Consider the following 20,981-nt stretch of genomic DNA (forward strand, 5'->3'; position numbering starts at 1 on the left):
GTGGAATAAAAGGAGGTGCTACTGACACACACCAATTGCTTTGTTATTCTGCTCTACCCATCTAACTTTCCAAGACAATCATGTACCGAGCCGCAGCGAGACAACCCACGACGAACACACGGCGTAACCGCCGCTGCCGGCACTTGATTCAGGTACCACAAAAGCTCACACAGCATGCCATGCGTGAGCACTGTAGGAACTGCCTCAGTGAACTGGGAACCAAACTAGAACCGCTAGTTACAGCTTCAGTTTTACATTTCTGCTCACAACACAAAAACAAGAGTTTATGTGATTCAGAAGCCCTTACTCAGCTGTGCTTCGTGCTGAGGACTTTGGGAATGGCAGTTCTGAGACTTTCTGTAAATCATTTCTCCTGCTTTCAGAGCCTGCTTGAAATACTTCTCAGCATCCACAATAGTTGTTGCTTCTTCCTCAGCCAGGAGAACGTATGCAGTGGCACAGCTGTAATAAGGAAAAAAACACTAAATATTTTGAGGGATAAAGTTCAGTATTTTTAACATAAGTGTTAAAAGCATTAGAAATGGGCAGTTTTCACTTGTGTTTAATATCTAAACATTGACAATATTAAAGTACCAAAAAATTGACTAGAGTTCAAATGGTGAATGTCAGGAAAACAGAAAACATTTCTGTTTTACAGAAAGCACAGACATTCAGAGAAATAACAAAAGAAAGAACCGTAACAGCAAGTCAAATTATTTTCCTTCAAATATTAAAAATGCTCTGGTAATTGGAAAGGGGTTTTGTGTTTGGTTTGCTTTCCTTTTTTAAAATCAGGAGGTAGACATTTTACACAATAACAACGAGACCACATAACAAAACAGCAGTGCATGAAATTACTTGGTTTGTGTTGTAAGAGTATTTCTAAATGCCCTAGAGGATTGGCATCTGTGAACTCCAAATGAAGTGTTACCACAGTACCATCTCTGAAACACATACGATCTTACATTCAATTTAAACTGTTCCACATCTGAGTAAGATCTCATTTGTTGCTACTGATACAGATTTAAAACAAAATCTTTCCCAAGGGAGAACAAAAGCTACTTTTTTATATAACGGTTCAATACTTCAGTGCAACTGACAGCCCCATGTGCAATTCTCATAGGCACAGAAGTCCTGCTTAAGCTAATCAGAACTTTGCTAAACAAGGAACTGTTAATGTGCTCAGTATCACTCTGCTTAACCTTTCACACTAGAAATACAGCAACTGAATTTACACACTGAACTTACTCATTGTTCAACTCTAAAGCTTGATATGCTGCTTTAATCCGGGCTTGAGGGTTTCTCTCTCGCCATGCTTTCTGCATAACTGTTGCAAAAACATTGAAAGGCTGGTGAGGGACAGAGACACCGGCGAAACACCTGGGAGCCAATGGAGGCAACGCTGGCTCTTACACGTCAGCTCTACATTAACATTCACTTCCATTTTGCAAATTCCTGTTTGCTATATGACTGTTACAGGGAAGAGTAAACAAGTGTTTTAATTCCAGCATGAGTTTCCACCACAAGCAGCAGAATCTCGCAACTTCTCATTACACTCCAAATTTAGGAAAGCAACACCACCAGGAAGGTTATTCACTGACCATTTAAGAACTCCCACACTGAGAAGCAAAGACAGCTTACATAACCAGGCAGATGTACAATTTCTAAATTGCTACAGATTTTTGGACATGTTTCCCAAGACTTGTTGAAAGCTTGGCAGGAACAGTTGTTAAACACAGGTTCTTGCACAGACCTGCACAGAATTTTAATTTAAGCTTTCAAACAGAACTTCAAAGAAACAGTGATAGAGTAAGCTGTGCCTTGCACAGGTATAGTTTCATACTTAAGTATTTAGACAACTACCGTATCATAAAGGGTTAAACAATTCCTGTTTAACTTTACAAAGCACATTTGAGTGGCATAACACAGCAAAGCCAATTCAAGATCTATAATATTTTATCACCTTTCTAGAAAGTTTTCTAGGAAGCAATTAAAAAGGGTAGAATTATCTATTCAAAAGGGTCATTTGAATTACAACTTGAATTCAAAATTACAGTCGGATAAGGAGCAAACAAAAGTTCCACACAATGACTCTTAAACCCTTTTGCAGTTATGCTTCCATTAGGGAAAAGTGGAAATCCCAAACTGAAAACCAACTTCTAGCAAAACAGCATACTCGGAGCTACCATTTTCTATACAGAACTAATAGCTTTCACACTAAATAACAGTTCCGAAAGAATTCCAAAACCTTATGTTCATGGAGTTACATATCTGGCCTATCTCAAGTACAGTAAGAAAACTGAAGACCCTACACATGTTTCTTTTGGAACAAAACCTTCTGCTGTCCAGCAAGAGTAACGTGGAAAAATGTTTGAGTTTTCTTTTGGAAACAAAATATTAGTCTTGGCTTAGCAAGCGAGACAATACACTCCATTTTGTGAAACAAAAACACATCATTCATATCAAGCATGTCACAGCCAGCTGACAAGTAACACTTCCGGAACTTGACAAACTGAGACTAGTTCGCACCCAGTCTGACAATAACCAGGTAGAGAACATTTTCTGCACTGTGCACGTGGAACACAACAAAAAAATTCTGGAGGCTGCACTATTCATTGCTGTGGTTTAAATGAGACCACATCTTTGGCCGTTGACAATACAATCCAGGTTTTCAACACTGTGTTGTTAATTATCTGGAAAGTGTGATACCTTAAAATACGTCAGGATCCTGACAGCCTTACAGTTAGTAGAGAAAGCACAAGGTAAAAAAAAAAAAAACATCTTTTCACTAAATACATCTATTAAACCTCCTTAGTAGTTGAGAAAGGCTATGATCTCACAAAACATTTGACACGATAGCTTGTCCTACCTTGAAGTATATTAAAAATACCCATTTCACACTCTCCAATAGTTATATACCTTATGCATACGACATTGGTACCTGTATCTGAGGGTCGAAGAGCATCTGTATCACATGTGAAAAAGTTCTGATGATCTTGAGCAGACAAATTCATGTCATAGTATGTAAGAGGCTCCTTCCCAGTCACCCACATGTATCTTTAACAGAAGAAATTTCAGTAAGAAACACTCCTAGTAAATAGCAATGCTGATACCAAGGGGGATATCTGACCTGTCTAAAAACTGAAGCTAGTGCAGAAAATTTTTATTAATAAAAAACTGGAGCTACTAACCAGAAGTTTCCAGTCATACTGTTCCATAATCTGTACAGGTTGTAAAGTTCTAAACAACTTCAGAACTGCCTTCCCTATGAAATAACACAAGGAGACTTACAATACAGCCCTATCAGTTTAATAAAAGAGAATATAGATTGAGAATTACTATCTCAACCTCCAAATAAAGTCTTTCTCCTACTTTACTCTCAAATAACCTGATGATGTTACAGTAGTTTTTGCACCCTTAACACTGAAACTGGCAGAGCTTGGACGGGTGCCTTTTAAACACAGGATTGGCATCAGTCACCCCTACTGTGGGTCTCAGTTGTCTCCTGATGTTGCTAGCGAAGAAGTCATACGTATGCCCCTGACTAATTTTAAAAATATGCAGTGGAAAGTAAGATAATAGTAAGATAATTCATACCTGCTATACTCTGCCCCTCTGAAAAGATTGAGAGGGTTTCGCCACACTTTGCACTCTGGGGAAAAAAAAAAAAAAAAAGTACTTTTTGAATTAAGAGCACAGGAAATACTACCTTGACTTTAAAATGCAGTAATACAGATGCAGCTTTACTTTCAAAAGCTGTTTTAATTTTATCATTATACAACCTGAGCACAATCATACGATCTTATTCATAAGCTTCTGCTACCCCATAAATATTTTTCTCCCCAACATTGCTGGGGTACAAAAGCACATGGTGGAAAGATTAAACACTGCCATTTACACTCATGCAATATTTATCTTGCACATATTCTGAACAGTAAATATCTAATGGTACTAAAACAGTTCGAGCTAAATGTGTAATACATTCTCTAAATACTATTTTTAATAATGAAAGCATTAGATCACAGATTTATTTATTGTTTAGTTTATTTTTACCATTATTAATAAAACACATTGTAAGGTGTAGGCCTTTCTCCAATTCCTACAAACACTAATGCAGAGTCAAAGCCATTTAAAAGCCAGTTCAGGTGAACCAGCCACCTGAAGCGTAAGGAAAACTGCTGGCACATATTAACAGTCACCTGGCATATTCTGCCGGCTTGTCTCATTCTCTCCAGCAGAGAATGCTGCTGGGGCTGGAGGGCTGTTTTCTGCCCCACCGATGAGGGGCCTCAAATGACTCACAGAAACCTGCTCAATGAAAGACGTGCCATATTTTCGGAAATGCCACCACTCAAACACCTGTCACAGGAGAAAAAACAACAAGAAATTTCTTTAGGTGACACCCTCCCAACATAAACATCTGAGATGAAGAGCCAACTGTTTACAGCTAGTACATCCCCTTGCAAATGACTGTAAGATGGACCGTATCTACATATAAATTAACACTAATTATCTGTTTTGGCCTGTCTCATCATGCAGGATCACCCACATAACAAGAAAGAGACTGAAAAAAAAACAGTAAAATTTTAGTCAGAGTATGTTCCTCCCTCCCCAAGCCATTAGGATAACTACTAAACCCTCTCAGAAAGTGCCTGTATAGAGAAACTGTGCATAAAGGCAAGAACCTCAAGACAGGTACAGTTTTTTGTCATTTCACAAAAATAATCTAAAAGAATAAAGCACAAAATGGACAGTTAAACTGACATGTTTTTCCATTCAGAAAAGCCCAAAGAGAAAAGGCTGAATTAACAGCAGTCAAGTTCACTTACCAGAAATTCTGAATCAAAAATATTACCATCTCTCTCTTTGAAGCTATTAAAAATACCTGCACATCACAAGTCCACAAGCACTGTATTGTACTGTCAGCCCTGGACCAACTTACCTGAGTATTTTCACTAGTAGGCAGAAAGACACGATGTTGAGACAAACTGTATTCTTTGTTAAGAAGTATTACTCTGAATAGTGGTTGACCAATAACGACCTTTTTCTCTTAAGAGCAAACCTATGTAAAGCATACCTATCACGAGCAGAGTCCATCTCCTTATAAGACTTTCTTCAAATCCTTCAATCAAAACCCAAGCAACATTACAGCAAATAAATTGTTTCTGCCACATAAGACACTTCTTTTTTTTTTAATGGTGGCTACAAAAAAAAATCATCCATGAAACAAATTTTGCACATTCTGGTAAATAGGTTGAATTGATGAGAAGAGACATTTGCTTTAGCTTTTAATACAGAAAATAAAAATTAACTCAGAAGATTTTTTGATAGTTCCACGGTCTGCATGAGGCTCAGATGACTGTCACTGCAGAAACAGCTGCGCTAGCAGAACTGACCCCTTTTGTTTCGTACAAAGTCAGCCATGTCCGTGCACACTGTCATCTGAAGACGAGCTGAATTATTGGCTCATTTTGACACCAAAGTTGCTAAGAAAGTTACATGACACATGCACAAAAGCCCTCCAAAATTACTGTGGGAAGCTAAACTCTTAAAAACCTAGTTTAAAAGAGATAAAAATCTCAGTGTTATCTTTATACTGAGGTCTGCAGAGTTTGCATGTATACTTTGCATTTTTAATGTATCTATGTGTATACACACATATATGTATACATCCATATGGACACATACCTCCTTAAAATAGGCACAAGTTATTTTCCTTACTCACCCCAAAGTACAACACATAACAAGAGAGTATGTACAATACATTAGAGAAAATACTAAACAAGTTCCTCCCTAGTACAAATGCACCCTCTAGAGTCTGATCAAAAAAAAGCCAATTGCATTTACCCCTAATGGAAGCATCTTAGAAGCACTAAAGTTGTCTAAAAACCATAAAAGCAGACTACTTACAAATATCAATCCAGATATAAAAGATGAAGTCACTGTAAGGGCAAAGTAGAATTTCGGAGTCAAAGTGCTTAAGAACACAGTCACTGTTGGGAGAAACAAAACCAAAGACTTAACAAACAGAACTTAAAAACACAAACAGCTTTTTATTAAACAGTGGCAAGTTAAATATTATGCAAATATATAATACCAAATAGCCCCAGCAGTTTTACATATAATGTTGCTTTGCTAGAGAATCCTTTCCGTATCTTCAGTTTGCAGTCACCTGTGACAGTGAATTAGGTTATATACCCAATCTAAAAAATTCAGTGTAAGTTCTTAGACAAAGCAGCCGACAGTTTCAACTATATTCACGGCTGGTGCACCACAACAAGCCATTTTAACGTATTCTTTCATTTTAATCTAAAACGGCACATCCCGTTTCTACGCGAGTTTATCTTCAGTGTTACAAACACACGTTTTCCACAGACCTCCCCTTCCTGGTACTCACAGCACGAGGCCGGGACTGCAGGTTTTTAGCGCTACCCCGACCCAAACTGCCCGCCAGCTGTGCCCCCCGCCCGGGCCGGGGAACGGGGGCCCGGCGCGGGGCTGGAATTCGCCCCAAATCAGCCTCCGGGCCCGACGAGACAGCCCCGGGAGCGGAGCAGGGGGACTCGGCCCCTTCCAGCCGCCCCGGGGGCCCGGGCTGCAGCGAGGGGGCACCGCGGAGAACCGGGGGGGGGATGTCCCCAGACCCGGCGGGAGAAGGCGACACAGCGGGGGCCGGGCTGAGGGGACGGCCCGGGCGTTCCGGGCCCGCAGCGGCAGCCCCAAGGCCCTCACCCCCCCGCCGCGCCCTCGCCCCTCCCGGCGCGGCCCGGCCCGTCTCACCGGCCGCCAGGCTGTCCCGGAGCCGCAGCGGCACCCGCAGCACCACGTAGAAGAGGCCGAGCCCGGCGGCCGCCGCCAGCAGCCCGCGGGCCCAGGGCGCCGCCGCCGCCGCCCGCCGCCGCAGCCGCTCCCAGCGCCGCAGCGCTGCGGCCGCCCCGGGGCACGGCGGCCCGCGCCCGCTCCCGCCGCTGTCCGCCATGGCGGCCGCCGGGGCACGCCGGGAGAGGGGAGGGGCGCGGCGAACTCCGCCGGCACGGGCGGCGAGCCCGCGGCCAGGGGCCGGCGCGTCCCGGTGTCCCGCCCCGCCCCGCCCGCTCCTGCCATGGCCGCCGCGCGGCCTCTGCCCGCAGCCAGCATGGCGCCGACGGCACTTCCGGCGGCGGCGCCCCGCGCGGCGCTCCCGGCATGCTCGGCGCGGGGCCGGGGCTAGAGCTGCCAAAATGGCCGACTTCGAGGAGCGGGTGTCGGACGAGGAGAAGGTAAGGAGGGGGCTGCCCGGCCGCGGGGGGCCGGCACCGCTGGCCCCGCAGCGCCGGCGGGCGGGGGGCGATCGCCCGGTGCCTCCGGGCCGGTTTGGGACCCGGTCGCCCCCCGAGAGCGGCCGGGCCGCCGCTGCCCGGGCGAGAGGCCGGCCGGCCGGGGATCAGCGGGTCCTCACCAGCGCAACGCTCTGCGCTGCGATTTCCGTGTTGCCTGGGTGCGGCTGAGGTGCCTCGGCGCATCTTCCTGCGTGAAAATGCAGTTTTTGCTCTTCGGCTTGCTTTTCCCAGGACAGCAAAGTTAGCGGCGTCTTGAAAAGGCGCTGTTCAGCCCCTGCGGTTCCAAACCACCTTCAGAGCGTGTCTTCGCGTCTTCTGCTTGCCCCGGCTGTTGACAGTAACTTTGATGTAGATGCCGCAGACTACCCTGGGTGGAAGGAACTAAGCAGAAGCAAATAGAGCAATATTTATTTTAAGAAAGGGAGAAACGAACAGATTGCTCCTCTTGTGTAGGAATCTGGGAAAATTACAGTCTTGCAAGCAGCACTTGAGTTTCATTTAACAAATGAAGAGATCACCTCTTCTGCTAGGCAACACTAGTTACCTACAAACGGTAGTTTAAAAATGCACCGTTACTCTTCCTTACATCATCAAAATATTACATGTAGCTTTTTGCTTTGTTTCTTAATGTTCTGGAGGGGGTGTTAAGACTCACGCATCTTCAGGGATCCTATGAGTCTGGAGCCTGCTTTAACTTTTCTCTTAAACTGTGAGTTTTGGCTTTGTGGTAGTACCATTCATTGTGAAACAGGCAGATAGAGTGTTAAAGGTGTCATTCATCCTTTAGTTAATATTTTAGATGACATAATCGTTGTCTGAAATGAGTGTTCCCAAACAGAATTCATATGATTTTCAGTACATAACTGAAATCTATCCAGTGGTGTATAAAATATTTTACCTGATGTCATTTGGCTAGATTTCATTTGAAGTGCTAAAATTGGGGTTATCTTTGTATTTGATGTGAAAATTAAAGTATCTTGGGCATTGTGGTGGTACAGGATTGAGAGTGAAGGAGGTGAAGTAAATTGCTTTTGGTAATCTAGCAAGTCCCTAAAGAGCTGGAAGTAAAACTGGGGTCCCGGTTTGCTGGCTTACATCCAGGCTAGCTATTTAGTCTGGGAATGAGAGTCAGTGTTGCAAGAGCCTGGGGTCACTAGGCATTTTTTTCCTCCTCCCGCTGCACTCACCTGAAATCTGTAATTCTTTCAAAGCACTTGTGGGGAAGATTTGTCCCTCAAGAAGAGGCTCTTCAGAACTGCATGTGCCCAAGAACATTATTTGGCAGAGTAGGTGGGTTTTGCTTGAAATCAGAGCCTACGTTCTACTTGATGTCCCAGCTTAGGCAACCTGGATGCAGTTTAAAGTAGCTCCAGGCATGCCTAGCGCAGGTAGAAAAGGATAATCTTAAATGAGGATCTGAAAAAGAAACATGCAGCAAAGATTTAGCATAGTATCCGTTTTATAACTGTTCAGATAGGTTTAGAACTTTTATATATGTTTCCTTTTCTAAGTCTGAGTTTGTCAGTGCTTTAAGATAAGGCAAAGAAAGAAATCAATAGAGCAACAACATTAATTCATCTGATCCCCCCCCAGCCTCACTTCTTTATTCTCTATAGGCATATTTCAGGTAAGCTAAGGGATGTATTTTAGTTTAAAGTCTACTGCAGTGTACCCTATTGTCTACTGAAGTTCATTGTGCTGCCATTATTGCCAGCTTAAACGAATGGTTGAGCGGTTTCCCTCAGAAACTTTCCCCATTTTAGAAGCAGGAAGTTAATTTTGCTAGCATGTTGCAGAGCTACCTGAAATGGCAACCATGGCCAGGAAGTAGGTCGGTTCGCAGAAAGTCTTATTTTTGCACTTCTGCAAATGAACATCCTGCCACTGTGCTGACACCACTTTGAAACAAAACAACTCTAAAAAATGACAGCAATTCAAATGCTTGGCATTTAGAATTAATTGCTCAGCAGACTGTGTCCTGCACTCCACTCCCCATTTCGATACTTTGACGTAAATGCTTTGTATTTTATTACTCCAGAAGAGAGGCAGGGCTAGGGATACTTTGTAAAAGTAAACACTTTTCTCTTGCAGCTTTTGTGGTGTTTATGGCTGTTGTTGTGGTAACATTTGATTTAAATGCAGAGTCCGTTCTGTGTTTTAATTTTGTTCATCCTCCCAAGTGGAAGAATCCGTAGAAGACTGTAAAAATCTCTCCTGTAATATTTGGGGTTTTTTTTCACAAGGATCTATTTATGAGAATACATTGATCTAAAAACCTGTTAAAACAGTGGTCACTTTTATGACGGTTCCACGTATGGTACAGTTCTGCAGCCACAGCAGTGTTGCATACATTTATAAGATACTAAATTTTATGGGGTTTTAGGCGTCTTATTTTTCCATATGTTGAAGCACCTTATAAAAGGGAATCTATTCATCTGGGGAGTTAATTTGCAGGATGCATCCTCATGCAGTCTTCCCACTGAGCGGCAGCGTGGCACAAAGTGGTCCATACTTGCAGGCGCTTTAGCACAGTGATATGCCTGCACTCGTGCTTAGCGCTTGCTTACAAAAGCACACGGTGTCGTTTCAGAAGTCTTTCAGCCATATAGGACTGGTTCTCAGCAAAGTCCACAGAGGATATCAAGCAGCAGTGTCCCTCTTAATTACTGCTAGATTATCTTCATCACCATCCAAGATTTCGGATAGTGAAATCTAACAACATTATGGCAGCAATGTGTCCTAGTGACAGTTCATTAAATAGTGAAAATTTTCACTAACAGTAAGTGCTGCATTTTTAGAATTGCTGTATACTTACTGACCTTATCTAAAAGCAGAAAATTAGGAGAAAATGGTTTGATGTTCTCTAGTGTATCAGTTACACAAGTTACTGACTTTCTAGTTTTTTCATTTGTATTGCATAATCACTTAAGGCATGAAGAATGTATTTTTTTTTTTTTAATAGATGCTAATTTGGAATACAATCTATTTTTATCTGAAGCTCAATCCAGTTAAGGCAGATTTGTTACTTCATACTGTTGGAATAATGCAACATACCCTTTGTTTGGAAAGCTGTTTATTTCCTTTAATTGCTTGCTTTAAATCATGTGACAAACAATTTCTCATTAAAATGGGGAAGACTACTGAGAGAAGCAAGTTATTTACAGCTCTGGCAGTAACTCAGTTAAAGTAGCTGGATATATACACACTCCTTTGTTTCACTACTCAAAATGAGAAGTAGAAACAGTAATCAGAGTTGTAATGAGCACTGCTCTGCAGTCATCTTCAATACATGTCTAGTTGAGCAAGAAGGGCTCATTGCACAGCTTTGTTAGCTGTGCTTATTGGAAGAAATGTGACATTTTTATTACTCAGAGGGAGAGGTTTAATTTTGTGACGTTTCTTATTTCAAGTCTTCCAAGATGATTCTATTCCCTTTGGCCCTGTAAAAAACATAAAAGATTTGATTGTGAAAACCATAAACTCTTACTAGTTTCAGCAGAATCAATACCTAGACCACCTAAATTCTAACAATGCAAGACATGTATATTGGGTTTCAGAACACAGTGCAGTTTTATTACTTTTTAGAATAGAATGGGTTTTTCTTTTCCAGCTGCAAAGTTTGCAGACGTTCAGGTATTTTCCTTACAGTTGGCCTTTTCAGTTAGCTATTGTACCACTCAGTTCCACAAGCCTGAATTCTTCCACGGTTCTGACAGTTCATGGCTGCACTACAGTACAGTTTCCAATAAAATACTACTTCAAGAGCAGAGAAGTAATGTGCCACAGAATGGCATGGGTGATGTGTCTACTGCTCAGGATTAGAAGTGACCAGGGCAACATTAGAGGATCAAGGGGAAAGAAAACAAAACAAAACAAAACAAAACAAAACAAAAAAAAAAAAAAAAAAAAAACCAACCCAACCCAGCATCTGCTGAAATTTGGATGGTTTCATTTGGAGGCTCTGTCTGACTTCTGCGGTTCATTCTGGCACTTTCCATCACCTCCTCCATTTCTGTCAGTTCCCAGCTTTTTACTTTGTATGCCCATACCACCTTCTGCACTCTGAGCACATCAGTGGCTTTTCAGAGTCCTTGAGGCATAATTAACCCTGGAAGCAGTCCCGTGGCAGTTGATGTAATTGATTTACTGCTCCATTTCTAGAGGGATCAACCTCTCATCCTTCACACACTGTTTGCTGTGAAGCAGTGGCATCTCCTTCAGCCAGTCATCAGCAACAAATAAATTGCATCACAGAGAATCACGGTGTCCTGCAATACATGGCAGACGCTCCTGAGCTACGTGGTTGTGCTGTAGGTTACTATCTAGTCACGGTGTCACTTTTACTGCAGTGCTTTCTTACTCTTTCTATACCTTGGCATTTAGGTTTCTGATTACTAGCAAGGATCAGGAAAAAAACATCGGGTAGGAATGTCTCCAAAAAGAGTGGCTAGGCAGCATTCGTATTCTTTAAATAGGTTAGTACTATGCAGGTTGAACAGTTCACATTTTTACAGGTGCCCCTGCACTTCTTCCTGAGTACATTTGGAATTATTCTGCTTGGTTACAATGAAAAAAATCTGGTCTTTTGAGACTATTTCTATTTTGATAATATATTCATAGATTTCTCTAAATGCAGCACTTCCTATCCCAGTTGGAGTTGGTTTTGTTGGCAAATTGCTTCAGTGGAGGTTGCGGTATATATGAACTCAGTAAGTTATCTTTTGTCTTTAGTTTAATTACTTTTTTGCTTCATTGTAGGTGCGTATAGCTGCAAAATTCATCACTCATGCACCCCCTGGAGAATTCAATGAAGTATTCAATGGTAAGTAAATAAGGAAAAATGATCCATAGTGTTTCCTTCAAGTTTTGTCTATTATAAGAGTCTAAGGCTATCACAACATACTGCTTTTAAGGTTAAGAAGTGGTAAGGGAAAAGCATGCTGTCATTCTATGACTATGTATGCTTAATGAAATGATTTAATCATTTTAATGTTTGCATTTGTACAGTTGAAAATTAAATGCATGAAGAGAAGCATTTGATCAAAAAATCCAATAACCTCCCTGAACTCTCTCTTCTCCAGATGTCCGGTTATTGCTTAACAACGACAATCTTCTCAGGGAAGGAGCAGCACAGTAAGTACTAATATTTCAAACACAAGTTAAATTACCATCAGAGATGCATATATTTTCTTACACCCATCATTCTGTAACAAAGCAAGCCATTTGTTGTATTGAGTGTGATCTTCTGTAATTCCTTATCCGCCCAGCAAAATACGTAATGAAAGGTATGGATGATTCTTTGAAAAAGTCCTAAATTGGAATTTGTGCTGTAGAGGCAGGCCATATAAAACTGACAGGAAGGCACTCTGCCAAAAAGTTTAACTCTGCAGCAGCAGGATTGTCTGATCTTGTTGAAGCATGATTTGTAAAGCAAATGAAACCTGAAATACTGATGAGTAATCCTTAGCTGAAGTTTAGAAAAAGAACTGCCCTCAAAACAAAAAAAAAGTTTTCAAAATATCTTGTTTACTTGCGCAGTCTCATCAGAAGATGGTTATGCATACAAGCATTTGCTGTTAAGATTTTACTTCAAGCTAGGTGACATGTCAGCAGGTCTTTACATAAGAAAATTGTTTGTTTTCTTCTCGGTTGTTTACGTTGCTGCTGTCTAAATTGTAGCTGGGGTGTTCCTGTTTTGCCTTGGCTTGCTCATATGCCCTGAGGCTGCCTGCTGTTCTACTTTTGAACTCTGTACTTTCCTGGTCATCACTAAATAAATCTGGCTTTAGCCCTGGGTTTTTATAGCTATCGTCAATAAAGGCATTGAAAAATCCTTTAAGAGTGCTTGTGTGTATTATTTGCCAAATAAAGTTGAAATTTTCTGTAATATAAATCAGACCATGTACTTACTCTTGAGTCAAATAAATGTGTATGCACAGCTAAAGTTCATGTTCTTTTAATTCTTAACAGTGCATTTGCACAGTATAACATGGATCAGTTCACTCCGGTGAAGATAGAAGGGTATGATGATCAGGTAAGAGAAAGCTTTTTACACTTGAGGTTTGTATTACTACCCTGTGCAAAAACAATAAAAATGTTGTTTCATCAAGATGTTGACTAGTTTCCTTCTACTCACAAGTTATTACCTCTCCTCCTTCCCCCACACATCATTATATTACTAAACTTCTGTTCTCATAGAAGCAGCATGTATGAAATGTTCTCTTAAAGTTCTGTCTGATACTATCTGGTAACTAATTCATTGTTCCTTAAGTAAAGATCGATGCTGAAGTCACTGGAATTCTAGAGGATGAATGAGTAAAGATTACTCTTTAGTTAAAGCTCACTTACAAATCCTTACGTTGCTACCTGCGTACAGTTCCTGCTGACAGTCGCTAGTAGATTCTTAATAGTATTTTCCTTCTGATTTTCTGCATCTTTAATCCATTCCCACCTATCCAGCTATCCTAAAAAAGTATGGTTTCTTTGATGATACCAATCTAATACTATCCACCCTATGCCAGCAAAACAGGTTTTTTTCTTTTGGGGTTTTTTTTTTGAGAACAAGCAGCAAGTCCTACAGAAGCCAGAAAGCTGGCCTGACCATCTGTTCAATTCTCTGAGCCAAGTACTGACCTAGCTTTTCTGGTGTCCCAGATATGTTCATGGGAGACAGATATTTTTAAGAGGGCTGCCCACAGCTTTGACATGAGAAAGTTACAGTACAGCCGTCAAAAAAAAAAAAAAAAATCAGTGTTTGAAAAGACAGAGAATTATGGTGAATAAGACAAAGGAGAGGGAAGGCTGTGTAGTTTGTGTATATTAGAAGTAGCCACATTTATATACCATCTTAACTAGAAGGAGAGCTATTGCAACATGGAACATGACAATAAATGGTAAATTCCAAAGTAAAATTCTTTGTTTCCTTTAGAAATGGGGAAGGAAAACAGCCAAAATAACTTTAAAAGTAAAACCACCTGTTTGTATCGTAAGGATGCTCAACTTTAAGCTAAATATATACCTTATTATAATACAGCTGTTTCTGGGACAGAAGGCTGCTATGAAGGACAGAGTTTACACCCCCACTACAACTACTCTTAGTTGAAATTATTACTGAAAATCCTTGTTTCTTGATGTGATATTAATGCTCAATGAAAGAGTCTATTGAAACATTGATATCTGTTTAAGTAGGGAATAACACAAACCAGCACATTTACAATAGCGTAAACAAACATATCTTAACTTCTTTTACAGGTCTTAATCACAGAACATGGTGATCTGGGCAATGGCAGATTTTTAGATCCAAGAAACAAACTTTCTTTTAAGTTTGATCATTTAAGGAAAGAAGCAAGTGACCCCCAGCCTGAGGACACGGAATCAGCTTTAAAACAATGGAGAGATGCCTGTGACAGTGCACTGAGAGCTTATGTGAAAGATCATTACCCCAATGGCTTCTGTACTGTTGAGTATCCCTCTTCTTTCACTGAAAGTTCATTGCTCTGTGTCAGTCAGTACCTTGAGTGGACTTTGTGCTGGGCAGTGCTGTGTGAATTCTCCATCCTCATTAGTGTTTTTGCTAACTTTGGAATAACAAGTTCCAAAGAGGGTGCAAATATCTTGGTATGCACACAGTGGTGAAGATGTATTAGACCTCGGTTTTCAGAGTCACGACTGCCAAGCACCTTAACACCTGCAGTTAATAAAAAGGAGGTATTATTTGCCCATGCCTGCAAGTGGAGGCGTTGGACAATGTAATTAGTGGTACAGGTTCCCAGTGAGATACCACAATAGCAAGCCTCCACAGTGCTGCCAAGAACAGAAAATAAGAATTACTTTCCTCAGCTCTTGGGCCATTTTAACTCTTTTTCTAAATACAGGTTTATGGTAAATCTATAGATGGGCAGCAGACAATTATTGCCTGTATTGAGAGCCACCAGTTCCAGCCCAAAAACTTCTGGTAAGACTATTTCAACACAGTGTATTTTCTTCCTTTACTAGTCCTTGAACAAACCCATCCTCTCTGTCTCCTGACACTCTGAAGGGCAAGTAGTCCTGGGCTTGCTGAGAAGTTCTGCTTCTCATTCTGTAGTCTGTTTGCCTTGCGGCCCCCTTGGCATTTTCCCAGAGCCTTCAGTGTGGCTCGGTGACCTACCCAGGGAGAAGGGCATTATCAGAGGTAGATATATACCCCTTAGGTATTCCAGAGCACAAGTACGCTGGAGCTAGTCTGTACTGAAGCTGCATTGTGTGCAGCTGTGCTTCAGAACTGTAATTCAATGCCATGTAAGGCACTGCAGTACTGGTCATAAGACAACAGCAGAAACAACTTGCTCATGTTAGTTTGCTGCTTTTTGTTCCTGGAGCTGTTTGGAAATAGTTTTCATGCTTTGATTGTTTTTAGGAACGGTCGTTGGAGATCAGAATGGAAGTTTACCATCACACCACCAACAGCTCAAGTGGCTGCAGTGCTCAAAATCCAGGTGAGCGACTTTTTTCTGGCAATAACAGAAGCTGCATTGTGCTTCTCTTACACAAATGTATTTGACTCAGAACGAGATGCTGAGATACAGCCGAAATGTCCTTCTCAAGTCAGGATGCTATTAAATTATACAATTCAAGAAATTAATTCTTAAATCTAGTGTTTCAGACATCATCTACAATCTGGCCTGTGGTTTATTATATAGCGTTACCCTATGTGCCTCCAAGTCTGCTTCACTTTGTAGAGCTAAAACCTATACCATGAATTCTTTTATAATTGCTCTTATTTCAACTCTAGGCATTAACATAATCTTGAACAGTCTTGACAAAGAATGAAACCTTTTAGAAAATCCATCCTGCTTTTAGTCTCCACGTAAGCAGAGAAGACTGGCATAACAATGCTGTTGTGCCATTCTGGTAGCATTTGGGGGCTCTAGGGATTATAAAATGAGTGTTAATGATAACCTGCATTTTGTCTCTTTGTTCAGGTCCACTATTATGAAGATGGCAATGTTCAGCTGGTTAGTCATAAAGATATCCAGGACTCTGTACAGGTTTCAGTAAGTATGCTAAAAGATTTTGTTACGATAAAGCAACTCTCTTGTTTCTTAAACATCTCATGAAGCATGCACTTCTGTGACTACATTCTCTTGACTTTAAAGTAATGTAATTTTAGGGTGCCTAGTCAGTGTAGTTGTAGTGTTCGGAGTTACATGGGAAACCCAGATTCTCAACTGCTCAAAGTTAGACTGTGTTAGAAAGTACGGTCTCTATTGGAAAGCTATTCTTACAAGTTTCAGTAAAAGAGGGCAGAATATGCTTTTCTGTCTATACACAAGGGAGATGATCACTAAGAGCAGTGTACTAAGGGAAAATAAGAAATCCTGTACTATGGTAGATGAAGCAACAGTCACAAAACCCTTAATTATACCGTGAAGGTCATCTTCCCTTTTGCTCACTAGGGTGCAGTCCTGTTTCAGTTTGCAGCCCAAGTTCTGGCCAGTCCATGCCTCAGTCTTGAACCTCACTGAGACACCCACAGTGAGTGAAAGGATCCCAGCTACAAACATGAGGTGGAAACTGCTGGTGTTATCCACTTCATCTATACTCAGCCTATCATTTAAGAAGAAATCTGTTGTCTAACTTCCGTAAGTTGCTCTTAAACATATAAAAAATTATTTTTCCCCTTTGTAGAGTGATGTCCAGACAGCTAAGGAATTTATTAAGATAATAGAAAATGCAGAAAACGAGTACCAGGTAAGATCAATGATAGTTAAACAAATCTCATGGAATCATATCAGTCTCCATTTACTGTTAATGGAAACTTGACCTCTAATTCTGTTTCTGGCTGAATCTGGTATCAACTGTAAGAATTACTTAGAAAAGGGCAGCAGTATTTGTTTGAATAATATAGTTGTAGAGCTACATGTAATTAATAATCAAGTTTGCTATGTAGTTATTTCAAAGGGTTGCAAATGGTGCCTGGAACAAGCATGGAAGGGTGAGTCTAAATGTTTTCCTCTGTGAAAGCTAAAAATACTGAAGAGGAAATTTGTGTGACAGCTTGACAGCCTTTTACATTGTCCCAGCCTGTGTGCAAGGAGACTCAATACAGATAAGGCAGTGAAACACCTAAGGAGACGCTGCTACATCCACGGGGGAGTTTAACAGAAAGCCTTGTGCTTGCACACACGCGGGTGCCTGCATTATTAATGTAGTTAGTAGTGTGCCTTCGCCTGGAGAAAGGGTTTTGTGGCTTTAACACAAAGTCATGCTTTCTAGAGTATCTTCTCCCTGTTGTAACTGAATCGACTTGCCGTTGCAGACAGCAATCAGTGAAAACTACCAGACCATGTCAGACACCACTTTCAAAGCCTTACGCCGGCAGCTGCCCGTCACCCGCACCAAGATCGACTGGAACAAAATCCTCAGCTACAAGATCGGCAAAGAAATGCAGAATGCTTAATGCAGAAATAAGGAGGTTTATGAAATGTTTGCGTGCAAAAAACAAATGTGGTCCTATGCCAAGTAGATGGTTTCTAAACCAGTGCAGCATTTTTCTAGGGCTTTCGAAGTTAACAGGTTTTCTAGCCACAGAGAGAACTGTGGAACAAATAGTGTTGTCTTTGTGTTTTGTGTTTCCTGCCGCATAAACTTCCTGTTGTGACTGCATTTACTGATAGGTCATTTTAATTAAGCCACAGTCATGGTTCAGAAGTATAGCTGTTCTCAATTGCTGATTGTACTGGTTGGAAAACTTCCTAGCTGGAAAAGCCCTATTACAAATACAGCTGAGGGTGCAGAGCATTCCCTTCACCCATCCGCAGCACTCCAGGTACTCCAGTAAGTTTGTCAAATCTGCCAACAGCTCAAGGCGCTATGCTGCAAGGTGTAATTAATAAATGCAAAAGACTGTAGGTCCTCCTGTATCCTTATTACTGACCTCCACAAAGCAAAAAGCCTGCAGGTGTAGATTTTACTACATGAAATGAGTTTACAGCATCTATCCCTCACAGAAATCCCTACACAGCCAGCTCTTCCAGGGAAATTTTTTTTTTTTTTAATCTGAAGATTTGAGCCATGTTCCCTAAAAGCGAACATTTTTGCTCTCCCCTCCCTCATATATGTATGGTTATCAGACATCTGCATTTTTACAGAACTACAAGTTCGTCAGCTGAATCGCTGCTGATCCATGTAGTCTGGATGGTGGTTGAAAATGCAAATGTCTACAGAATAATAGGTATGTTGTGCTTTAATGCTTTGTGGCAGGTTCATAGAATTTGTATCGCAGGTGTATGGATGGATAGTGTACAAAATAAATAAACTTGCACCAAAGTGAGAGAAAAAAACCTTTCCATTTTGTCTCAATTGTGGCCAGTTTCTTGTCATACTTAAAGGGGTTTTTGGAATTAATCTCTTCATTGCTCTCTGAATGCTTGCTCTACATCACATTTTTTCTTCTGTAAAATCAGAAATGGCAGTCCTGCCCGTTTCTCTTGAAGGGAGGCTGAAGAGGCAGGCATATGCCTTTCTCAGTCAGAACTGGGAACGTGGACTCACTGCAAGATGAAACCCCTTTGGTGAACTCACTTTGCTTCGTTTGCACTTGATAATCACTGGGACTTCTTGCAGGTTCTGGTTTTTAAACTGGTTAGTGTCTTCCTATTTTAAATACACAAAGAAAGGGGGTGGGAAGATAGGGATGGGACTGCCTGTGCATTACACTTCAGGTTTTGCACAGTAATACCACAAAATAAGTGTGTCTGTCCTTTGTGAGAAGTTTTGTCTAAATAAAATATATTTGTATTTGCTGTTGAGACTGACCATTCATCCTCCAGGCATCCTCTGTATCAAATAGTCTAGAAATACACCGGTCTTTGTTTTAAAGCCACTTGTGTCTGTCCTTTCATGGTCTCCCTTCTGGCTCCTGATGAAGGCTGAGCTGCAGGTAACGGGTGAAAGCAGGGGTGGCATTGCTTGCAGGCCCACAGGTGATGCTCCCGCCCTGGCACACAGACCTGGGAACTGGAGGTCTGAGGACTTTCAAATTTAAGACAAAAAAAAGTCATAGGGCTCTAATGAAGCACTTCACCCCGGGGAAAACAGCAGACAAGGTTATTGCACTCATCATCTGTGCCTACACCTACCTCCCCTCTTCTCAGCTCGTCAGACAGTAACCGCTGTGCAAAGAGGGCTCAAGGACAGGGCTCCTGCCGGCGGGTGTTTGTAGGAAGGGTTTGCTCCCTGCCCGCGGCACCCGGAGGAGATGAAAGGTTGTGTGGATGAGCACCTCAGGTGCACGGCCCCCAGTCCCATCCAGACAATCGATGCAGCAATTCCAGGAATGTGAAGCCGAAGCGGGGCCGAGATAAGGCTCTGCACACCACGGAGCTTTTATCTGCCTCAAGGCTAGTCTTGGCCCCGGGGTTGGTTACACTGCGAGTGGTTCACTGCCACTTGTTCCAGACTTAGGACCGTTTCTATCTCTTTGGCCTTCAAATCTTTAGCTAATCGTCCCCTGGGCTGACTCATTCCCTGCCACCTCCCGGCCCTTCTGCCTCCCCAGCCGGCCCAGCTATCCCAGTCCCAGCCCCTTCCCCACTCCTTGGAAAAGCAACACTTGGCACGACTCGGGGCCACTGGGGACTAAACAATGCCAGCCCAGCAGTGACACATGCCCAGAGGCATCTTAATCCTTGAAGCCATCAGCTCTTGTCTGCTGGAGACCAGAGGCTTCACCGGGGACTGAGGCCAGCCCCAGCGCAATGTATATCCTGGGCTGGCCCTGGTCAAGTGAGCCCGAGCCAAAGCCTGTCCCAGGTGAATCAGCGAGCAGGTACGGCAGCTTGGGGGAGCCAGGGAAGGCAAAGCCAGCCCAGGGCTGCAGGCCGGGTCCCTGCCAGCCCAGAGGCAGCAGCCGGGCTACTCAGCTGACCACCAAGGAAAGAGCTTTCCTATCTGGTTGTAAAATCTAAGCTTAAAGCTCCACGATTCTGCCTGCAACGCATGACAGAAAGACCTACAAGCAACTTCTCCAAAGGCACCACCCCCGTTTTTCAAGCCTCAGAGCCCTCCCACAACGGGGCCCTACACCACCACAGTCCATCAGCCACCTCCAGACAGCGGGGCTGTTAGCAGAGCCTGGGGCAGAGGAAAAGCCGCCCCAGGGAAAAGAGCAGACTCACCCCAACATCCTTGGGCCACAGACAAAGCAAAAGCAGCAGGGTGAGCAGTCCCAGGGTCTTGAGCTGCTTTACATGAGCAGGACAGGGACCACCATCCCAGCTGGGCAGGCTGGAGGGCAAAAGCACAGGAAATCAGAGGCAGAGACCGAGAAAGCAGCTCTTCCTGCAGCTGCCCTATTTATAGAGCAGCCGTGGGAGCTCCTGCCCCCCATCAGTGGGTGCAGCGATTCACCTGGGCTCCTCCTGCCCGACAGCAGCCCCTGCTCTCCCTCCCCGGGGGCAATTCCTGCCAGGGCCGGGGGGTGGGGGGGGTGGGGGGTGTGTGGGGTGTGTGACAACCAGCCCACTGCGTTGACACTCAACAGCTCGGCTCTGCCCAGCCTGCAGCCCCCAGCCCGCTCCGGGCATGTGGCCCTCACCCCGGGGGCAGCCCTGCAAGGGGGGGTGGGGGGCACCCCCCGGGGTCCCGGGCCGGGCCACCCCCCGCCCCAGCCGCCCCACA

General features: G+C 42.8%; 2 protein-coding genes and 1 long non-coding RNA gene across 4 annotated transcripts in view; 1 reads left to right on the forward strand and 2 right to left on the reverse strand.

The window, feature by feature from the left end:
* The window catches only part of ST7L (suppression of tumorigenicity 7 like), a 20,408-nt gene extending 12,873 nt beyond the window's left edge, over nt 1-7,535 (reverse strand). Inside the window, exons 1-7 of one of the 2 annotated variants that reach the window (XM_042800153.1) lie at nt 7,439-7,535; nt 5,911-5,993; nt 4,200-4,359; nt 3,598-3,652; nt 2,942-3,057; nt 1,249-1,327; nt 308-462 (exon numbers count right to left, since the gene is read on the reverse strand). In XM_042800153.1, coding sequence (XP_042656087.1) covers nt 308-462; nt 1,249-1,327; nt 2,942-3,057; nt 3,598-3,652; nt 4,200-4,359; nt 5,911-5,993; nt 7,439-7,502 — 712 coding nt within the window. In that variant the 5' untranslated portion in view covers nt 7,503-7,535. Of the gene's footprint in view, nt 1-307; nt 463-1,248; nt 1,328-2,941; nt 3,058-3,597; nt 3,653-4,199; nt 4,360-5,910; nt 5,994-6,780; nt 7,083-7,438 lie in introns of those variants that run through there. The other variant, XM_042800154.1, reaches the window with a different exon arrangement.
* CAPZA1 (capping actin protein of muscle Z-line subunit alpha 1) lies at nt 7,193-18,643 on the forward strand. The gene is made up of 10 exons (XM_042800155.1): nt 7,193-7,259; nt 12,078-12,141; nt 12,401-12,452; nt 13,290-13,353; nt 14,571-14,777; nt 15,194-15,273; nt 15,718-15,796; nt 16,283-16,354; nt 16,989-17,051; nt 17,620-18,643. The coding sequence occupies exons 1-10, from the start codon at nt 7,221-7,223 to the stop codon at nt 17,758-17,760; spliced, it is 861 nt and encodes a 286-aa protein (XP_042656089.1). The 5' UTR covers nt 7,193-7,220; the 3' UTR covers nt 17,761-18,643.
* On the reverse strand, nt 10,376-20,609 carry LOC116960272. The gene is made up of 2 exons (XR_004406299.2): nt 20,480-20,609; nt 10,376-10,759 (listed from the first exon to the last, which is right to left on the reverse strand). It is a non-coding gene; the product is annotated as an uncharacterized LOC116960272 (long non-coding RNA).
* Between the last annotated feature and the right edge of the window lie 372 nt (nt 20,610-20,981).

Source organism: Tyto alba, unplaced genomic scaffold (assembly GCF_018691265.1).
Source record: "Tyto alba isolate M040663 unplaced genomic scaffold, T.alba_DEE_v4.0 Super-Scaffold_30, whole genome shotgun sequence".
Classification (NCBI taxonomy): domain Eukaryota; kingdom Metazoa; phylum Chordata; class Aves; order Strigiformes; family Tytonidae; genus Tyto; species Tyto alba.